The sequence below is a fragment of the Pyxicephalus adspersus genome, chromosome 7 (genome assembly GCF_032062135.1).
Source record: "Pyxicephalus adspersus chromosome 7, UCB_Pads_2.0, whole genome shotgun sequence".
NCBI lineage: Eukaryota > Metazoa > Chordata > Amphibia > Anura > Pyxicephalidae > Pyxicephalus > Pyxicephalus adspersus.
This window is the reverse complement of record NC_092864.1, coordinates 59798389-59817990: the sequence shown is the minus strand read 5'-3', so window position 1 is coordinate 59817990 and position 19602 is coordinate 59798389. Positions and strand designations below refer to the sequence as shown.

The window sequence follows — 19602 nt, the reverse complement described above, 5'->3', positions numbered from 1 at the left end:
CATACAAGTATCCCACCCCCCTCAAATCAACTCCAGGCCTTTTATCTGCTTAATTGATAATGACATAACGAAGGAATTGCCCACACCAGCCCATGAAATAGCCTTTGAGTCAATTGTCCAATTACCTTTGAGCCCCTGAAATGAAGTGATTGTGTAAAAAAAAGTCCTTAGTTCCTCACATTTTTATGCAATCTTTTGTTTGCATAACCCACTGAATTAAAGCTGAAAGTCTACAGTTCAACTGCATCTGAGTTTTTTCATTTAAAATTAATTGTGGTAATGTACAGAACCAAAATTAGAAAAATGTTGTCTCTGTCCAATTATTTATGGACCTAACTGTATATATGTAAATTATTTACTAGAAAATTTGCCCAGTATCATCTTCAGTATTAGTCTCACAAGGGATATTTGATGACATTCACCAGGCATTTTACAGTCCCATTCACCCTACAATGTTAAGAATGAATGTAAAAAAGGTGAATATAGTAGCTATTGAGCGGCAGAAGGGTAATGCTTAGCAAGGGTTGAATAATTTCTTTATTTGATTGTTTCTTTACAGCTAGTAACAATAAAAGTTAGCAGTATCTATGCAGTTGCCCCTTGTGTTTATGTGGGTTGTGGGCTGTTGGATTTATTTGGGGTGCATTTTTTATGTATACTTCTGTTTACTATATTTTAAAGTTTAACATTACGGTTAATATTTTCATAACTTTGATTTTAATATTTAATAGAGAGTTAAATGGGAAAAAGCTCCATCAACATATTCACTGTCTGTGTTCCCATTGGGGGGATTCACCTTAACTATGCACTAGGTTGGGTATCAAATAAACAAATACTGATCTTTCTACACTACTTTAAAAAATGCTTTGGCTTGAGATTTTCTCTAATACCAAAAGAATCACAGGAGAACATTAAATAACATTGCAGGTACGTAAACTACATTATTCAAATTATTAGGTGATCCCTTGGCTTTACATAGAACCTGCAATGAAACATAAAAACTGTAAATTTTTAGTTTTATCTCTAACAATTTAGACTTGCATATATATTCTTAATAAATTAAACTCCCATTTTCCATAAATTACACAATGTGTAATGATAATAAATTCCACAAAAAGAAACTTACAGAACCAAATAATAATTTAATTTTTAATTAGAAAAGTATATCAATTTTCAACACTTTATGTAAAGTGTCCACATTATTAATATAAAAACATCAAACATCAGTAATATCCATAATCAGCTAACTATTCGATTATACTCAAAGAAAGATTTAAAAGCCTGTTTAAGAGATATGCATACAAATGAGCAGCATAGTAGGTGACATATGATTAACCCTCTTAGGAGCAAGTCAATATAATTTGAAGCAGATAATTGCTATACGAACTTGAAATCTAATTATGTGAAGCAGAAAATATAGTCTTCTGCTAGAGCTATAGGGAAAATATTAATCTCATGCTGCTGAGATATTTACTCCAGGGATATACTGGTGAATTAATCTTTTTACTACTAAGTAATTGTGAATTTTACAACTTTTAGATAATGTCAGGGGAAGGTGGAGCCTTTGTCATCTTTTTATTCCCTTAATATAGAAATGTTACCTTACTTTCTGCCCCAGTGAAAAAACTGAGATATTTCCCTATTTAGACCTCCGACAGTACATACATTATGGCAGAGTTTTAGACCCTGTCTTACTTTATGTAAATCTAAAAACCCAAATAAATTACTTTTTTCAAAGCTTTATGGTGAGATAATTTTCAAGAATTGTTTTAATTTCTCTGTAGCAAAAGGAAAGGGTCTTGGCAGGAAAGCTGTAATAGACTTTTTTGTTTTTTATGGGTTTGTTTTCAATGTCTTTATTTGGTATGAAGGTGTGTTGAATATACAGTCAAGTGAATGCTCTACAGTCTATAATAAGGAACAGGAACAATGTAACAAAGTACTCAACAAAACTGTATGAGGAAAATAGATGTAGTAACAAAGACATTAACATTCAAGCGTTTTTAAGGTCAACTTCAGGATTGTACAATTGCAAATAATGCATGAACCAGGTAATACAAATTTATTTTGTATTCTCCATATCAATCACTCAGTCATTCTTATTGTTTATTCACTATCGGTTGTATCACATTTTTCATCAAAATATTTGTTGCTAGCTCAAGGACAGTCAGTCAGTAAGTAGTGAAACATAGTAAAATAAAAAAAAATAAATGCCAGCCTCAAATATTACTCCTTTTAACACATGTTTATAGTAGTTTTAAGGTGTTTATTTCAACTTTTTTTTTAATTATTATTCCTGTATTTCTACCCAAACAAGTTTGCTTTAAGTTTATAGATGTAGCTGTACTACTGGAAATAAAAAGGTAACTATGCACTATGCTGCAACAGAATACGAAGTTATATAATACAATTCTCAAGTTTTAACATGTACAATATTGTAATTAATTCAGTATATACACACATATTTTCAATAAATATTGTCTCACCCCAATGGCTGCCAGTATTGGTGCTTGATAGATCCATTTGATATCTCCAGCACTTAGTTCCCAACATCTGGAAGGTATAAGAAATAATACACTTTTTAACTGCCATGCTATTCTTAAAATTCACATTTTAGTGTATCATTAGGGCACATAAGAATATTTTTAAATCCTTTTAATATTCCATTGCTACATCTTTTTGATATCAATAGAAACTGCTGCCCAACTTGATTTAGACAGCCAAGCCAGCCTAGATTACTGTAAGTGCTCATAGAATGGCAGGAACATACTGGAATGAGCACTACAGAATGTTACTAGTCTACTACATTTTTATTCAAATAGAACCTGTCTTGTGGACCTGACATAGTATTTTTTGCAAGTTAGAACTTATGAGAAAATTAACTTAGATATATAATTATAAACTAAGTTTAAATAGCATATATATATATATATTATATACATATATATATATATATATAAACCTTCATATATGCTACCAGGAATGAAATAATAAAAATAAAAAGAAATATAAGAGTATGAAACTTTGCTAAAGTAAAAGGTGCTCCAGGATCTCAGAATTGTTGTCCAAAGTCTAAAACATTTTTGGATAACTGCTAAAGGTGAGGTCTAGCACCTAGACTAGAAATAAAGTTTTGGACCTCATTTTCTCAAGGAATGATAAGCAGTGTATTAGGTTTATTATACAAAATGAAAGGAAAAAATAAAATTGGTTTATTGTTAATATGGTGATCTTTGTTACATGATCATTATTTTGGAGGGTAAGGGGATTGTATCTTAAGTTACTGTTTATATAGTAAGAAATCAGACTTGGAAAAATTTAAAATGTGAGATGCATTAAATATCTGTTCTTGAGTTGCTATTCCCAATTAAGTTTTAAGTTCCAATTGAGTAAAAAAGTGGATTATTAAATAAAAATGATGATTATTATGCCTAGACAATACGGCTGTGTTATTTACAGAACTAGGCTTTAGACTATTAAACACTTGAAAGCTCTTTAAGGTTCTTTTGAAAGGATGGTTCATTTTAGACTACTACCTATGATTAAAAGACATTTCTGTCTCCCGAAGATTTATTGATCTTGCAGTTTTCATAAATTCATAGGGCTGGAAAGGAACATGCAATCAACAACTTTTTGATGCACTGGGTTTTGTTGTAATTTGGTTAGAAAATTCAAATTATCAGAGACAAATCAAATATTGAACAACAAGCTTTCAATTTTGTTGAAGTTAACATAAGTTACAGATTTTTTACTATTGTCTAAAAAAAATATGCTTTCTTTACCATGTTCCTTCTCCAACTGGCTGAGAGAGTGAAAGGGTCTACTTATATTGTTACTACCAAAGTGATGCAATAAAAATGTGGTACCGCTGCATCCAATTATCCCTATTAGTATAGTCCCTAGTATCTTTGAAAGTGTCTAAAAAAAATTTGTGTCTTTTTATCTGCCCGTGGTTCTGCTTTAATTTACTGGTTGCTTTAAGGATATTTAATCCTTTGGCACAAGATTTTACTAAATATATTTTAATGTCATTGTTATTATTAGATTGTTGTTATTTAAATGGTTTTTTTAAACATGTCCCAAGTAGAAAAAAAGTTGTAAATTGTTCAAAAATTGTTTTTATGCGGGCGCAGCAAGGGGCCATACAAGAACCCTACCTGCCCCACCAGAAGCAGGGCTTCTAGGAAAGAGAAGATTTGGAATCTGGAACATCATGTAACTATGGATCTTGGCTAGTATTTGAAGCATTCATATTAGTTTTTTGTAGATCCTGGAAGATTAGATAAAATGAATGCTGGTGGTATTGCTTGGGGGTTTTCTTTGCCTGGACTTGAACTTTAAATTATGGCTCCTTATGTCTCTTAAGACCTCCGATGGACCGCACTTGAGTTTGCATCCCTGCCACTGAATGGAAATGTATTTACCCCTTTTGTAGCAAAATAGACAAAACCCTAATGCAACTAAGGGAGAGAGAGCTTAATATTAACATATCTAAGCGACTTCCCATCATCCTGTAACTTCAACTAAAACAATTACTGAGAATTCATTTTACTCACATCAAAGCAATACAATACAGTTTCTGACTGGTTGCAATGGGTACAAAAAATTATACTTAATTATTTCTTGCATTGTTTTATTTAATAATATGCAAACCAGTAATCACCTTCTATTCAGTCCTAGGATATTGTTTATATTCTAACACTTAGCATTCATCTTCCTGCTTGATCCAGTGTCCTTGTACATACATAACTACTGAGAAACTTTAGCTTTAAAAGCTAGAGTGGTAATTACACTATAGCTAGTCAGTTAAATTGTGATCCAACTTCCTTTGAGCTGACATTGCAGTTTAGGAACAGAGAGTATTGATTTTTTTTTCTCTTGTGTGTTTATTGTTCTTGTATATCTATTGTGCTGTGGCTCTATGAAAAATAAAATGTTTGTACTTACTACAAAATTATTTTCTTTTAGTATATAAGAGATGAAGCTGCTGTAAAGGTAAACCACATGCAAGTGGATGTTGTCATTTGTATACATAGCTGTGTAACAGAGTGTCTATATACAGTGTGGAAGAAATACCTGGAGATTCTCAGAGAGGTCTCACCTGATAAGGTGGAGGCAGCCAATCAAGTGATTTACAGCCAATTGAATGACCCTCCACCATCAAAGCAAACATGCAGGACAAATGCCAAATGAACAAATTGAATGCAGCTTAATCAGAAGGTCTAGCTACTGTGTGGGGTACCTTCCCAATTGTTACCAGAGTACTCTAGTTAAAGTGGGATGGCCTTTAGGCCTTGGATCCCTCCAGGTAATGCCCTTTGCTTCCAGTCACTAGGACCTGTTGATGATGCTTCCAATTACATTGATTCCTATTAAAATTACTCACAAGTAATGCTATTGTAACCTCACTAGTTAACTACTGAAAGACAATATTGTTTCACAAGAACTTACTGGGAGGTTCTCCAACACTTGTTTTTCTGCATATCTGTAGCTATTATTTATCAGCTTTATTGAATGGATTGATTGGTTGTCAACAATTCTTTAGATTCCTAGGTCTTACAGGGCTATAAATTATCAGATTCTCTTCTTAATGTTTCTATGATGAACATTCAGGACTCCCTGCATAAATACACATTTTATTATGCATTATTTATGCATAAATAATGCATAAACAGACAACAACATGTCTAAACCTAGTAATATGATTACTGGTTTCCTCTGCACTATAAACCTCTTTAAAAAGTCTCAGAAAATGCTGAAAATATATATTTTTCAGTTGTTCAAGGAGGATTTGAGATTTGTGACATAGAGCATTATCCTGCTGCAAGTAGCTATTAAAAAATGGGTACACTGTGGTCATAACAAGATTGACATGGTCAGTAACAACACCAAGGTGATCTGTGGCTTTGAAACAATGTTCAGTTGGTATTAGGGGCCTTAAGTTCCAGGAAAATATTCCCCACACCATCACACCACTTTTCATTTTTAGGAACAATCCCTGTGAACTCTAGAGATGAATGTGCTTAAAAATCCCAGCAAATCATCAGTTTCCTAAAATACTCAGGCTGGCCCACCTTGCTCCAACAATCATGACAAAGTCCCTTAAAATGTCTGTTCGATGCTTCTTTTTAGTATATCTAAAAAGTGGAAAATAACCTAAGTTGCTCTTTGATGAAATGATACGCCGGTCAAGGTACATGCAATCAACCTTTATAAGTCTGTAGCTTGTAGGGGCAGCTGCAACATACCTGGCATCTACCCTGATTTTTGGTTCACTTTGTGCCTACATATAAACATGTTGGAAAGAAGTTATGAGCCTCATAAAACAAATTAATTGGGCAATGATTGACACTGAGCCCTAAAAATACAATTGGTAATTAACAATCTTCTGTCTGAGACCTTCACATGTTTGCTACCAGAAATATAGTGCATTTAACCCTGGTCACCTAGGAGCTAACAATAAAAATAAATGCCTAATCCAACTCCTTTACCTAAAAAGGGTTTCTCACCACACCGTGTCAGTGCTGTTAGGCAAAGCTCAAATGTCTGTGTATGGTAAGATAACGTCCTAAATTTTGGAATTGACACCCAACAGCAATCCCTAACCCCAATGCCTCAATGTTTGACAGTGTCCTACTTATTGGTATTACAGATGCTCAGAACTGCCACCCCTCCTAAAATATATTTACCAGTTAAATTAATACATCACATACATGTATTATGGAATAAAGCATTTGCAAAAGGGTCAAGGGGTTTGCACAAATAAGGTTGTCAGGTAAAAAGATCCTGGCAGTACCTGAAAATGTCATAAATAAACTATAACAAAAATGTATTTCTTCCGACCTCAAGTCTACAGAAATAGTGAAAAACATGTTATATGGTCATTGTTATCTGTAACTTTGCCAACATGGTATTATGTCTTTTCTTGGGTGCCAGTCCAAAAAGAATTTTCTTATGTGGGGCTTTGGATTAAAAATTTGAAGGAGCCCCTCTAATGCACAGTTACATTTGACCTTGCCAGAAAAAAACATCTATTGATATACTTATTATCCATTATGGTTTCATAATAATCCTAAATCCACAAATAATCCATAACAATCCTAAAGCCATAGTTGCATATTAGGCAGAAAACTTGAGCAATATATTTACATTGGCTTCCAAATAGAGCACTGTTGTGCGGGAGCTCAATGGCCATCTAATTCGGTGGGCTTTTGGGCAAAGACAAAGTTGCCACCAAGCCTCTTCCAAGATTTAACACAGGAAACATGGGGCAGGCAATTGCCCAGGACCACTGCATAGAACACCCAAAGCTTCCAGTTTTAGCAATATCACATCACAACTACTAAGGGGCATTTAGATAACCTCAAAAAAGAAAAGCAGTTGTGCTGACAAGCCACAGGTGATAAAATAGAAGGGAAATAAAGCTAATATTTCAAAATTTTTAACTCAAAATGACAACATTTTAAGAACAAGCAGAGTGCCTACCAAATATGTTTATTTCCTAGCCTAGAGTTCAAATTCTAACTAATATATGATGCTAGTTCACTACAAATGTCACAAGTGTGAAAACATTTGCAATTCAGGCCGACATTTTAGGAGCATATGTAGTTTCTGTACAGAAAAGCATAATTTTCAATTTTCATTTCAATTTTTTATGTTGCGTGAGGCTTGCAGATGACATACATATAACATCAAGATGCAGTCAGTTGCTGCTCCTTGGCCACCCGCAAAGCCAAACTGTTCCCATCGTCTGTTGCTCAAATAAGTTGCATTTCCAATTCAATTTTCAGAAAGAAGTTAACATTTCACTGATAAATCACTCCACACTGTCATTCTGCTAGCAGTTTGACCTAATTAATGTGCTGGCATTCTTCCAATATATCTACAGCTACTAGACAGCCTGTTGTCAAGGAAGGAAAATAAAACAAATGGAAAATAGATAAAAATATGGCATAAATTGTATATGCAGAACAATATGGTTACATGATATGTCAAGTGTAACATTTACTTTTTATGTATACAGTTACAGATTTGAAAGCATAATGATTTTAGAAAAAGAATAGATTTTTTGTTACACTCATGATAATTTTCTCAAAATGTATAAGAAATTGAAATAACAGCTAAAAAACTTGAAGTGTAATGAGACATGTTTGTAACCATTTTGTATTCTATTAGACTATAGCTTTAGTAGCGTTGCTAGAATATGCTTCTCTTTCATGCGCAGGCAAAAGGTCAAAATGCTTGGGATTCTGAACATAATTGAATCTGCACACCATCAATGTCAAAGGGGAAAAGATTCCCTATTCTGTTTGGGCTTCTAGAGGTCAAACACAGCAGCCAATAGCAATAAAATTGCATGGCAAGCCAGCCACATGCCTGAGTAACACGCTATTTTTTAAACAAAATTAGTGTATAGTGGAGGCATTTTTTGCAGCTTTTTGGGCAACATAGAAAAGTTCTTCAGTATACAGCTTTGTGGGCACAAACTGCTCAATATGTCAAACATTTTTAAACACCTTTATACCTGTTTGTACACAAAATCTACAACACTCCAATGAACATCTGTAAAGAAATGTGAGTCAAAAAGGCTTTTCCCTTGCAGTATAAGCCCAACTGGTGTCAGTTTAGCAAACAGTATTACCTATGCATTGGTCTTAATAAAAAATTATCCTAAGAGCTGCTGTGTGGAAGGCATAGTGAAATCTAATTATATGAGAAAATTATATGAGGCATCGTGAAAACTAGTTATATGAGAGAAAGCAATAGGTTAGGAAACCATAACTTGCTATGTTTTTTTTTCAGTTTTGATTCTTGGGGGTGAGAGTGCTCACTTATAATTGACTTTTGTTTCAGAGGGTTGGTATTTTAGATTTGGTTGGTTTTGTTCGTAATTTCTCTTGTCGTTTGAGGTGCTCAAATCTCAGCTTAAACTTGTTGCTGACCACCTGCCCCTTGCTTACAGCCTGTTGCAATATTTAAAAGACAAAATAGGTAGATGTAGGAACAGTATCACCATAATATTATTAGACACTTAATATTTCTTCATTTCTTTTGCAGAACACTTGTATGTGCTCTGATCTCTAGTAAATGTGTGCCTAGTCTTTCATTAAACCTGTCTTGCTGCTTACCTAACTAACTGGAAAGCTGAACAAGAACAAAGTATTATATAGTTTCAAGAACAATTAAGCTTTTACTAACTAAACACAATGGTAATGTAATGTGCTCACAATGTTCTCATCTGCGAGCCAGGTGTTCCAACAATGCTGCATCGTAATATTTAAAGTGTATTTAATTTACTGCATTGTGATTAAAGATTGTTATCCAAATGCAATAACACACAAAAATGCAGCTAACAAATATCTCACCTAATTAGTTATAGTTTTATTATTTCAAATTTTTCTTTATGGTACACACAGAATATTGTGACAATTTTGCTTTCACTAAAAAGTCACTTTAACAAGTGCACAGATGCAAGGGGATGCAGGAAAATTAATTAAAAAGCAAACCTGACAGCTGTAATCTCTAGAATATAAGACAGGAAAGAATTAAACTACACATTGTTCTTAAAAATATAAGGAACGTCTATATGCATGAGCTTCCATGTTAACGTCCAGTTGTTATTAACATAAAGGAAGTACCATAATCTGTATGGTTTTCCAGTACAAGAATGTTTGAACAGGTTCTCTAATAAAAGTAGTAACATTATCAAAATTACTTATTATCAAAATGATAATTATAAAAAATTATCAGAATGACCCACTGGTCCTTGCTAAATTAAATCTAAGAATGAAATGGCTTGCAAGACATGGGATGAGCACATCTCAAACTGATAGACAAGCTACTGTTAACAATTGGCATGGGTCACTGGGCACTCCCATGAGGGACATGTACCAATGCAAAATAAATAAATAAATAGTAAATGCAACAGGAAGATAATATTTTTTATGTAAAATTTCAGTTAAATTAAAAGGTTTGAAAGATGCCTCCCAAAGGTAGTTTCAACTGCAATGCCTGATTTTGTTTATCCGGAAGTTATGGGTCTGAATAGAACACTGGAAGTAACAGCCACATTTAAATTATATTGGAGAGTTTATTTAAAATGTAAATTTATTGAAAATCCTTTAATTTGTACAAATTAGCCAGTAATTAGGCAGTATTTCTTTTTGGATAAATATATATCGTGGGGTGCACTAATAGCATAAATATTTTGTTGTGAACAAATCACGGGCTAAATGTTTTCACATTTTCACTCTCTTTTCTCAAAAGAAAAGGAGGGAAAGAGGAAGTCTAAAATATCAATTTCATCATATTTCATACCTTTCAAAATATTACCAGTACAAATATATATATATATATATATATATATATATTTTTTTTTTTTTACTTTATACACTTATAAGTAAATGTAAAAATAGTATTATTTATGCCACACATGCCACACTATAAATGTGCTTTGTGCACTGCTGGCTGTGGAAAGTCAGTATGAATGGATCAGTGAAGTGGGGGTAAAAAAGTGAAATCAAGAGGAAACCAAGAACTGTGAAAGTCACATGACTGGATCTTTTTCATTCAGGGTGCTTTTTGTTACATTAGACAGTGCGAACTACTTAGGCACTGCAAGGAACTGATATGAAGAGAGGACAGCATTATCCACTTTCTGTTATTCATTGAAAACTTAGGTAACTGTGACATTCAACAAATGTTAACTGCAGGTAAATCTGTCTTGTGCATGTGTTTTAAATTACAGGGGATGATAAACCACCTATGGAACCCCCTTAATACTACGAAGGTTAAAGGAATTATAAAAAGAGAACATAGTTGTATGAGTGTGTTTGAGCTGTTCAGGCTTTTCCACTTTTTTTGTATACTGTAAGAGGTTAAATCTTTTCTTTTAGGACTTCCATTTTGAGAGAACATTTCTTTCTTGCGTAAAACATGTTCCAAGGCCAGATCGGCTATGTTTCTAGCCTGTTACTTTGTTTAGATGAGTCATAAAAGTCATAAAAGAGATGAAATTGTAAAATGTTTTTCAGCAGATTCAAGGCTTTGTCCAGCCTTTTTCCTCATTCCAATTTTTATTGATGCACTGTTGATGCACTGGAAATAATTGATGGGAATTATATCATGCTATAAACCTTTGCATTTCTATTAAGCACATCAAAGTTTTTAAAGTGTACCTAAACTCACCATTTTTACTTTAGATAGAAGGGTTTCAGGTTTGCTAGATCACCCAGGTTCACTGATGAAAGTGTACCTTCTCTAGCCTTGGAGAATATTATTTAATCAGACCTATTGAGTGATTACCTTTTGATTAAAATACAGTAGCTAAAAAGTTTTTTATTCTGATAGAAAGAACACCACAACCTCCTCTTAACAGGCTCAGATCGCACATGGGTAGAGGTCTGAGGAAATGGAGTTATATAAAGTTGCCATGCTAATATGCTGTCTACCACATTGCAAAGATAAGAATATTTTTTTTTCAGTTGTATAGATAATAGGAAATCTGTAAATAATGTAAATTAAACATTTAGAATTACATATTTATTTCTGTGGAAAAAATCAGGTGCCCTCAACTCCAGTCTAAGAGAAATGTACAGGTCAGTCATTTTCTCACTCTTTGTAAACCATTCCTTAATTTTACTGCTGTCTTTTAGTAAAAATGTGTATGGATTTTGGCTATTGAAGACCTATTAGAAATCCTCAGGTTATAAAAGCAATTGTAAAACACTGTCCTTAAAAAAAAGAAAAAAAGTTCAACTAAACTGACCACTAGAGATGAGCGAGCAGAATTTTACAATTCGATCTTGCCGCGAATCGAACTGTTCTCATTTACCAAACATGTAAGCGAGAATGGCATGTGCATGGCATGGATGGGTCCGCCAAATCAGTTCGCCGAAATTTCACGAACCCATTGGAAGTTCGAGGAAATTTTTGTGAGAATGTCAGAGGCATTCTGGCTCATCCCTACTGGCCACTGGCTAGGACAGGCTGAGGACTCAAAGGGTTAAAAATAGTTTATGTATGACTCCCTTTCTAATGCTGAACTGTGACATGCAACTTTATACCTAGCAGTAAAGTAATTTGAAAGTAATTTAACACATAGTATATACTGTACATTTATATTGTAAAAACAGCAAGAGTGCTGTCACAACATAGCACAACACCTTGAACAAATATGTGGTCAGAGCTATTACTAAAGTCCATGGAATATTAAGAGACAAAACAGCTGATTTAAACAATTTGGTGGCTTACTTATTTTCTTGCAAAGAATATTTGAGGGTGAATTAGTGACAGTCACCAATAATGGCTTACCTTGCATCTGCTACAGTCGCTCGTACCACTGCCCACACTATTACAAATACCGCTGGGAAACCTACAGAGACGAAAAAACATTGTATTGCATTAGCAATGTATACATAGTAAATAATTTAAATATTGTCTGCAGTACAAAGTAACTCTAATGCATTATGGCTAAAATTAATTATGTTCTTGTTATAATGCAGGGGGCATTTAAATGACAAGAGTTGACTATAACTTTTCATTCACATTTAACACTGGTGTTTATATGGTGTGGCAATGTCCTCTTTCTTATTGGCATATATAATCTCAGCCCCCAGATTTACAGGAAACATATGCATAATAAGTATCTGGAATAATTCAGGTATCAATGATAGATTTATTTAAAATATAGTTAATCATTCTTTTAACTAGGAAACAGAGTTAGTTACAGTATTGCATGGTTAAAGGTGTATGTTATCTCACTTAAAATTAAAAAAATAAATAAAAAGACATTATATCAGCATGCACTAAATGTTCATGCGTTAGGTAATTTACAGACTATTATTTTTAACTGTCTGTCTAACACATATTTCATTGCAGGTAATAGTAAGCCCTCATTTAATCTAAATGAAGATACATAAATGTTACTCTTGTGTATTAATACGTATTAAGTAATACCTATTTATCAGAATGTAAAATGAAATTGAGAATAACCACACATAATTGGGTAGCTTATCTTTTGAAATGGTTTAAATGGTTTTGCATCAGCAGTTTTTAATGCAAGAAACTAATATGTTGAATTTGGTGTACGTATGCTTTTATTATTTGTACCTAACTTTTGAACTATGTCGGAAATGATAGGGATTTATTCATAAATAAATTAATAAATCAGTGAATCTGAAACTCTCCCACAAGTTCCAGACATACTATTTCCTTTGACCTATACTAAAAATTAAAAGAATATGATTTTCAGGAGTAATACCACTAAATGGAATCTAATAGCTTTTTTATTCATTGCTTTTACGTTTCATGAAAGAAACTAATAGTGAAGAAGATCCTCCTTCTCAATTTAATATGTACTTCTATAGACAAAATATAAAAAAACAACCACACATGCCTAAAGTGTATTAAATTCTACTTTTAGTATATAAAATATGACTGAATAACTGCTGTAGCTTGAAGTTTACAGTAACCTGTCTGATTGTACTGTAATTTGCAGTGACAGGACAAACTAGAGGAACTGAATGAAAGTAAAACACACTTTTTTCATTGCTTTCTCTTTTTAAAAAAAAATTATAAAAAAAATATCCCTTTTCCCAGTGTATTATCTGATTCTTTTATCTCAGTATTTTATGTGCCTGGAGACAGAACAATGTATAAAAACAACTAAGTTCACATGGAATATATTATATTCCACTTTAATAATAGAACAGGTCCCCACTGTGTAACCTGTTTCTTTCTTGTATTTATCCCTGATAGAATGGATTTCTCCAATAATTATAATCCAAGTTGATGGGCTAGTAAAATTGGATTGTTAGGTTCCTGTGATTAAAGTATACCTGCCCTGAGGAGCCCTTAAATACACTTTAATATCCAAATGAGCGAACGTTGCCAGAACACTGCTTATTAGTGGCCAGTAAGGTTGTGGGTCAGGATCCTGCATACTGGAGATTGTCTTTGTAGTTTACAGGAAAGAGAAGAAGTACTTGAGTCAAAAACTACAGCTGATCAACAGAAGCAAGAATGGCTTTTTACTACAACTCGCCTTTTTATGTTCACTTTAGGCTAGCTATGGTGCTCCCCCATTTCAATCCAAAACACCCTCTCAATCAATTTAATTTGTCCGCCTATTGTTCTCTCTTCCACCCAAAAGTCTAAATATAAATTTTAATGTTGCTTTCCAACTTGACTATTTAGCACAAAAGACTGTCCATCCATAGGAAATTCGTTCATGATGTTCATTTCTAACATATTTTTACATATAAATATTGGAAACAAATGCATATCTCCTAATAAACATAGAATATATTAATAAACTGATATGGCAGCCAGTCTTGTTAGAAACATCACTCCATCAGGACAATTTGAGACAATTTAGAGTTCAGTACTGTTAATGAATTGACAAGGAATTCCTCAGAAAGTATACAAGGTTTTAAACTCAAATGTTTGGACTAGTTTTAGTTTAATGAGGTTGGATAAAAAGTTAATAAAAGTTATATATTAATAATATATATATATATATATATATATAATAAAAATAAATATAATAATAATAATAATATTATCCCCCCAATATTTAATTTGAGTCATTTTAAACCATTCCATTAGAAACACAAATTTAAATATATCCAAGGATAGCTGAACCATGAGAGGTTTTTGCCTTCTTGGTTGATAGAGAGATTATACCATCCAGTTATTTTATTTTATTTATTATGCAATAAAAAAGGCTGACATATGGGGCTTGATTTATCAAAGCTCTCCAAGACTCCAAGGAGATAGACTGTCATGCGAGTATGTTGGTGATCCAGCAATTCTAGAAGGAATTTCTTTCTAATTTGTTATTGGCAGATGTTTTCAATGTTGGACCAAATCCATTCCAGGTTTGTTGAATCACCAATTTCTCCTATGATAATCTATCTTCTCCAGTCTTGGAGAGATTTAATAACTGGGTCCATTGTGTCTTTATATAGCCTCAGTTCCATTTCGAGGAAGACAAATTAACCCACCAGTATGTTTTTGAGATGTAGGAGCCAGTACACAAAAACATGGGGAGAACATACAAACTCCTTACCAAGAGTTCAGCCTAGGGCCGTAGTGTTGGAAGGTAAGAGAGCTAACCACTTAGCCATCATTACACCTCATTTAATTTTAATCACTTAATTGGATACTGCAGATGGTCCTAATAGCCAAGCATCTTGGAATATTACCTTCTGGAAAGATCCCATCCATCTAAAGTATATGCATGGCTAAATTGAGTTTTACAACCTAGGCCTTAAACACACCTGCAATAATTGTCGTTGGAAAGGATCTCACAAACTACTACATGATGAATGAATGAGTGCTGTACACACAGCACCGTTCTACTTTATGGAGAGGGGAGGGGGAGAACGACAGAGTGGCACCCTGCTGTGTGCTCTCCCCCTTCACTTCCATTAAGATCGTTCGAAGTCCATCGTCCGTGGATACGCCAGGACGGTCGTTCAGGTGATTGACGACAGGTGCTGTACACGTGCCAGATTCTTGTCCGATATCGGCCCTGAGCCGATTATCGAACGAGAACCATTGCAAGTGTGTACGTAGCCTTAGTCTTCACAATTTATTTACATAAAACAAGAGCAACTGCTACTTTTTATCTAATGTTTAACTCTAAACTCCACATATATCAGATAGCTAAATAAAATATTAGTTTTATTGTATTCTCAAAGTCAAAATGTCCCTTTCTTAGGTTTTGTTTTAGTTTATATTACTGTCTGTGCCCTAGAATGCCCCTCCCTCCTTTGTCTTGCTGGTCATTTTCCATGTTTTATTGATTTGGAAAACGATGAGAGGTAAGAAAAGAGATATAAGCATAACCAGACAAATAGTTTATATAAATTACCAGTGTATCATTTTTTTCATTTATATCAAGCAACCATCTAACCTCTTAATACACCCCTGTCATTAAGGCCAGATTTATCATGATTTATCATTTATCAAATGTATTTTTTTTTTGCTTCATAGGTGAAACTATTGAAGTGATGTTTGTTCTTTGAACCTTTTTACCAGAGACAAACTCATCAAGTAGAACACTTGAGAACACTTCATTTGGCCCTGCTATTCAGTCTAAGCTAATACAAAATGATTAGCATTTTCATTTTCAAAACTAACTTGTGTCAAAGCTCTCTGAGCCCTTTACTATGTACAAATGGAACATACTGAGTAAGCTTTACAGGATGGCCTTCTGGCCAGCAGTCTCTGCTTAAGATAGAGAACCTTTTGTCATTTTCAAATAGTTTCCTGGAAACTATTGCTTCTTTGAATGCTCTTCTATTTCCACCTTCCAGCACCAGAAACATTACTGTTGATACATCAAGAAGAGTCCAAGGTTATCATGGAACATCTGGTTAAGGATGACTGTTTTATTATTATTATTCAAGTTATTATTAAAGGTTAATTTAGGATTGAGGAATAGTTATAATATTATCTGTAAAAATGGTTTATGGACTCTGGATTTGGGGACAGGGACACTATTGCACAATCTTTATTTTTCTGTACTTAAAACCGCAAAATAAAGCTTGTAAGCTCTTCTGGGCAGGGTCATCTCCTCCTCTTGTGTCTGCATCTGTCTGTAATTTTCAACTCCTATTTAATGTACAGCGCTGCGTAATATGTTGGCACTATATAACTACTTTTATTATTATTAATAATAATAATAAGATGCCTCTGCATATAATTATTATTGTTTAAATCCTGGCAGATGACCATTTTATCAGCCTCTGTATAAAATACCTATTTATGCTGATAACCTGTTATTTTTTAACCTTATTTGTATGATACTTCTGCAGTCTACAGTGTTTGTAGAAAAACTAATTAATGCAGCCTAATGGTGCACTATATATGAAAGCTATTAAATATAATTACCTAGATGTAAACAACCTCTACAACATGGTAATTGGACTGGAAAGAGATGTCATAGTAGAAACACATTCTCAAATAAAATGGCACACATTTCAATGCTGCTATTTTTGTTTTGAATAGAGTATGTATTGGTCAGATAATTTATGAAAACTTTAATTTAGAGATATAACATAATAAAGGTAAACATAAATTTTAAAAGCTGTTAGGTTACTTTACAAAATTAAATTGATGATAAGATTTACAACCGCTATTGGAAATCATTAACAATTTCATTTAAATGCATTTAGGAACATTCCTTAAACAACACGCATCTCTGCGTTTGAGAGTTTTCTATTCACAGCTAACAATGCCTCATGTACGGTCAAGGCTACACTGACAATTTTTTATCCTTAATTTAAAGAAGAATAGGGAGATTCTTTGGCTATGATAATGGAGAAGTATATAACAGCATACTAACATCAATAAATAATTTTACCATTGTTTTAAAGCTGTAAAGCCTAAGCCTTGGAAAATGTCCTATCATTAAAAAAAGTTAAATAAAAAGGATATTTACTTATATTTAGGACACAGGCAGGGCAGATAAAAAAGCTAGAGTGGGCTGTTACTAATACCATGTTAACAATGCTTAAAGTTCAAAGTCATGTCAGCAACTATCTTTTCTAGAAGCAATGCAATATTCCTACCATAGTGATACATCATTCAAATATTCTAAGGCCAAATTTGGGGGAAAACCAACTAACTTAACAATATTTTTTTGAAATAATGATGTAAATGGATGTAAACTGATGGTTTATTTCATACCAATACCATAATAACAGCCACTTTTCTTTTCTTTTGGCAATGGTACAAAATTCAAACCATATACAAGGGACACTATGGCATACTAACATTTCTAGAAGAGTGGTAAAATATTTTCTACTATAATACCTATTATGCACAAAAAAATTTCAGAACATATTCTGCATATTATTAGGGCAATTCAAACAAATGTGGCATAGCAATGGAAACAATTGTGGCAAAGCAGGAACACTGTAAGCATTATATTGTCTGCCATAAACTGAAAACAAGAAGGATAAACACATTCTCTTTCTACACTCACAGTGAATTGTGATCTGCACCATCTCTACTTCTCTTACATTAGATACACTTTAATTACAGAATAGAATTTATTCCACCCTAAACCTTTACCTCTAGTATGCTCAGTGCTAGGCAAGTACCAAAAGAAGCCTTGGAAGCTCCCAAAGTACATCTTGAAGGACCAGTAAACACTAATCAATTAAAGTTTTCAAAGCCTAAAGGAAAATGCCAGGCTGCAACCATCCATCAGTGTCAGGATCAAAACTTTATTGGTCCCAGGTGAACTATTTTAACCACAGAACAAGCACACTCCGAAGCATCATGACTTCTGGTGTAGCTAAATCCAAATAATCTTTGCCTGTTTTGTCATCAACTTTGTTCTCCAGTAACCATTTTCTGCTTGGCATTGTATGTCAAGTGTGTATAGTTGTGGAAGTCCGCTGGGATCAAGCCTGCATTTTTTCAAAGATGCCTACTGCAGATGGTGGTCTTCTTTTGGGGACACCTATTTCAGTACGTGCTGTCTATGACCCACCATACATATTACAATCTGTACCTCTTAAGATTAACAAAGCTTTTTAATATGAGGAACTGTGAAAAAAGGACCTTGGAAACGGAGAGTGTGATGATGCTGGGGTACAAATAGAAAGGTCTACATAGGCTGGGACAGTGGTAATGATGGTGGATTTTAATTACCTACAAAATTGATTGGTGAAATGGCACTACTGGTACAACAAAAATGGATTGAAATGTAGAAAATTACTAAACATTTCTGGTACAGTCTGAAGCCCCAACTAGAAACAATACTGGACCTTGCATTATCAATGCGGAGCTTATTACAAATCTTCATTTACGACAAAATCTGAGTAGCACCAACCACAAAATAATTGTGTTTGATTTTAGTTGTAAACAAGGAACAAAAAACAGAAAGATAAAAATATTACATTTTAGGATAGCCTAATGTTCTATTTTACTTAGCCTAAAGACACTATCACCAATGAACACAGAAATGAAACAGGGATGTTTCAAGTTGACTGTACACAAACACATTGCAAAATAAATTTTATGGGTAATTCGTTTAACATGCTGAAAGTAAAACCTTTAAAAACAACTCAAGGTTGCTGAATGGAGGCATAGAAAAGGTAAACCTAAGAAACTCTTTCTTAAGCTCAGTGTGCACAAAAAAAAATTGTAGAGCTTGAAAGTCCAAAATGGAGATAGCATTTTCACAGCTGTTAATGAACAGCAATGGCTCAAAATTGATATGGCCCAGGAAGAGTCAGAGAAAATTAAGGTTATTAAAGCACCAAGAACAAATGGATTCCAACTATGTAGCCTCTAAGAGCCAAGCTCTGTTATTTTAAACTATCTAATTTTTAGAGACTCTTTAATCACTGACTTGGTACAAATGGATTGGCTTAATGTGGAACCTATCTTTATAAAGGGATCAAACTCTTTACCAAGTAACTATAGACCTGTAAGTTTGACTTCTATAGTTGAGAAGATTCTAGAGAGTTTTTTTCTGGAAATAATATAATGTAAAATCTTAACATTGCCTAAAGAAAGGTTGTCCTCTCTTTTTGATGAAGTAAGTAAAAACTTAGGAGTAGTGGTTGATATAGTATAGAG

At 33.5% G+C, this 19602-nt stretch overlaps 1 protein-coding gene across 1 annotated transcript in view; it reads right to left on the bottom strand.

The window, feature by feature from the left end:
• The window catches only part of PTH2R (parathyroid hormone 2 receptor), a 115917-nt gene that overhangs the window by 15773 nt on the left and 80542 nt on the right, over window positions 1-19602 (bottom strand). The window contains exons 8-9 of the mRNA XM_072416824.1: window positions 12313-12373; window positions 2487-2553 (exon numbers count right to left, since the gene is read on the bottom strand). Coding sequence (XP_072272925.1) covers window positions 2487-2553; window positions 12313-12373 — 128 coding nt within the window. The remainder of the gene's footprint in view (window positions 1-2486; window positions 2554-12312; window positions 12374-19602) is intronic.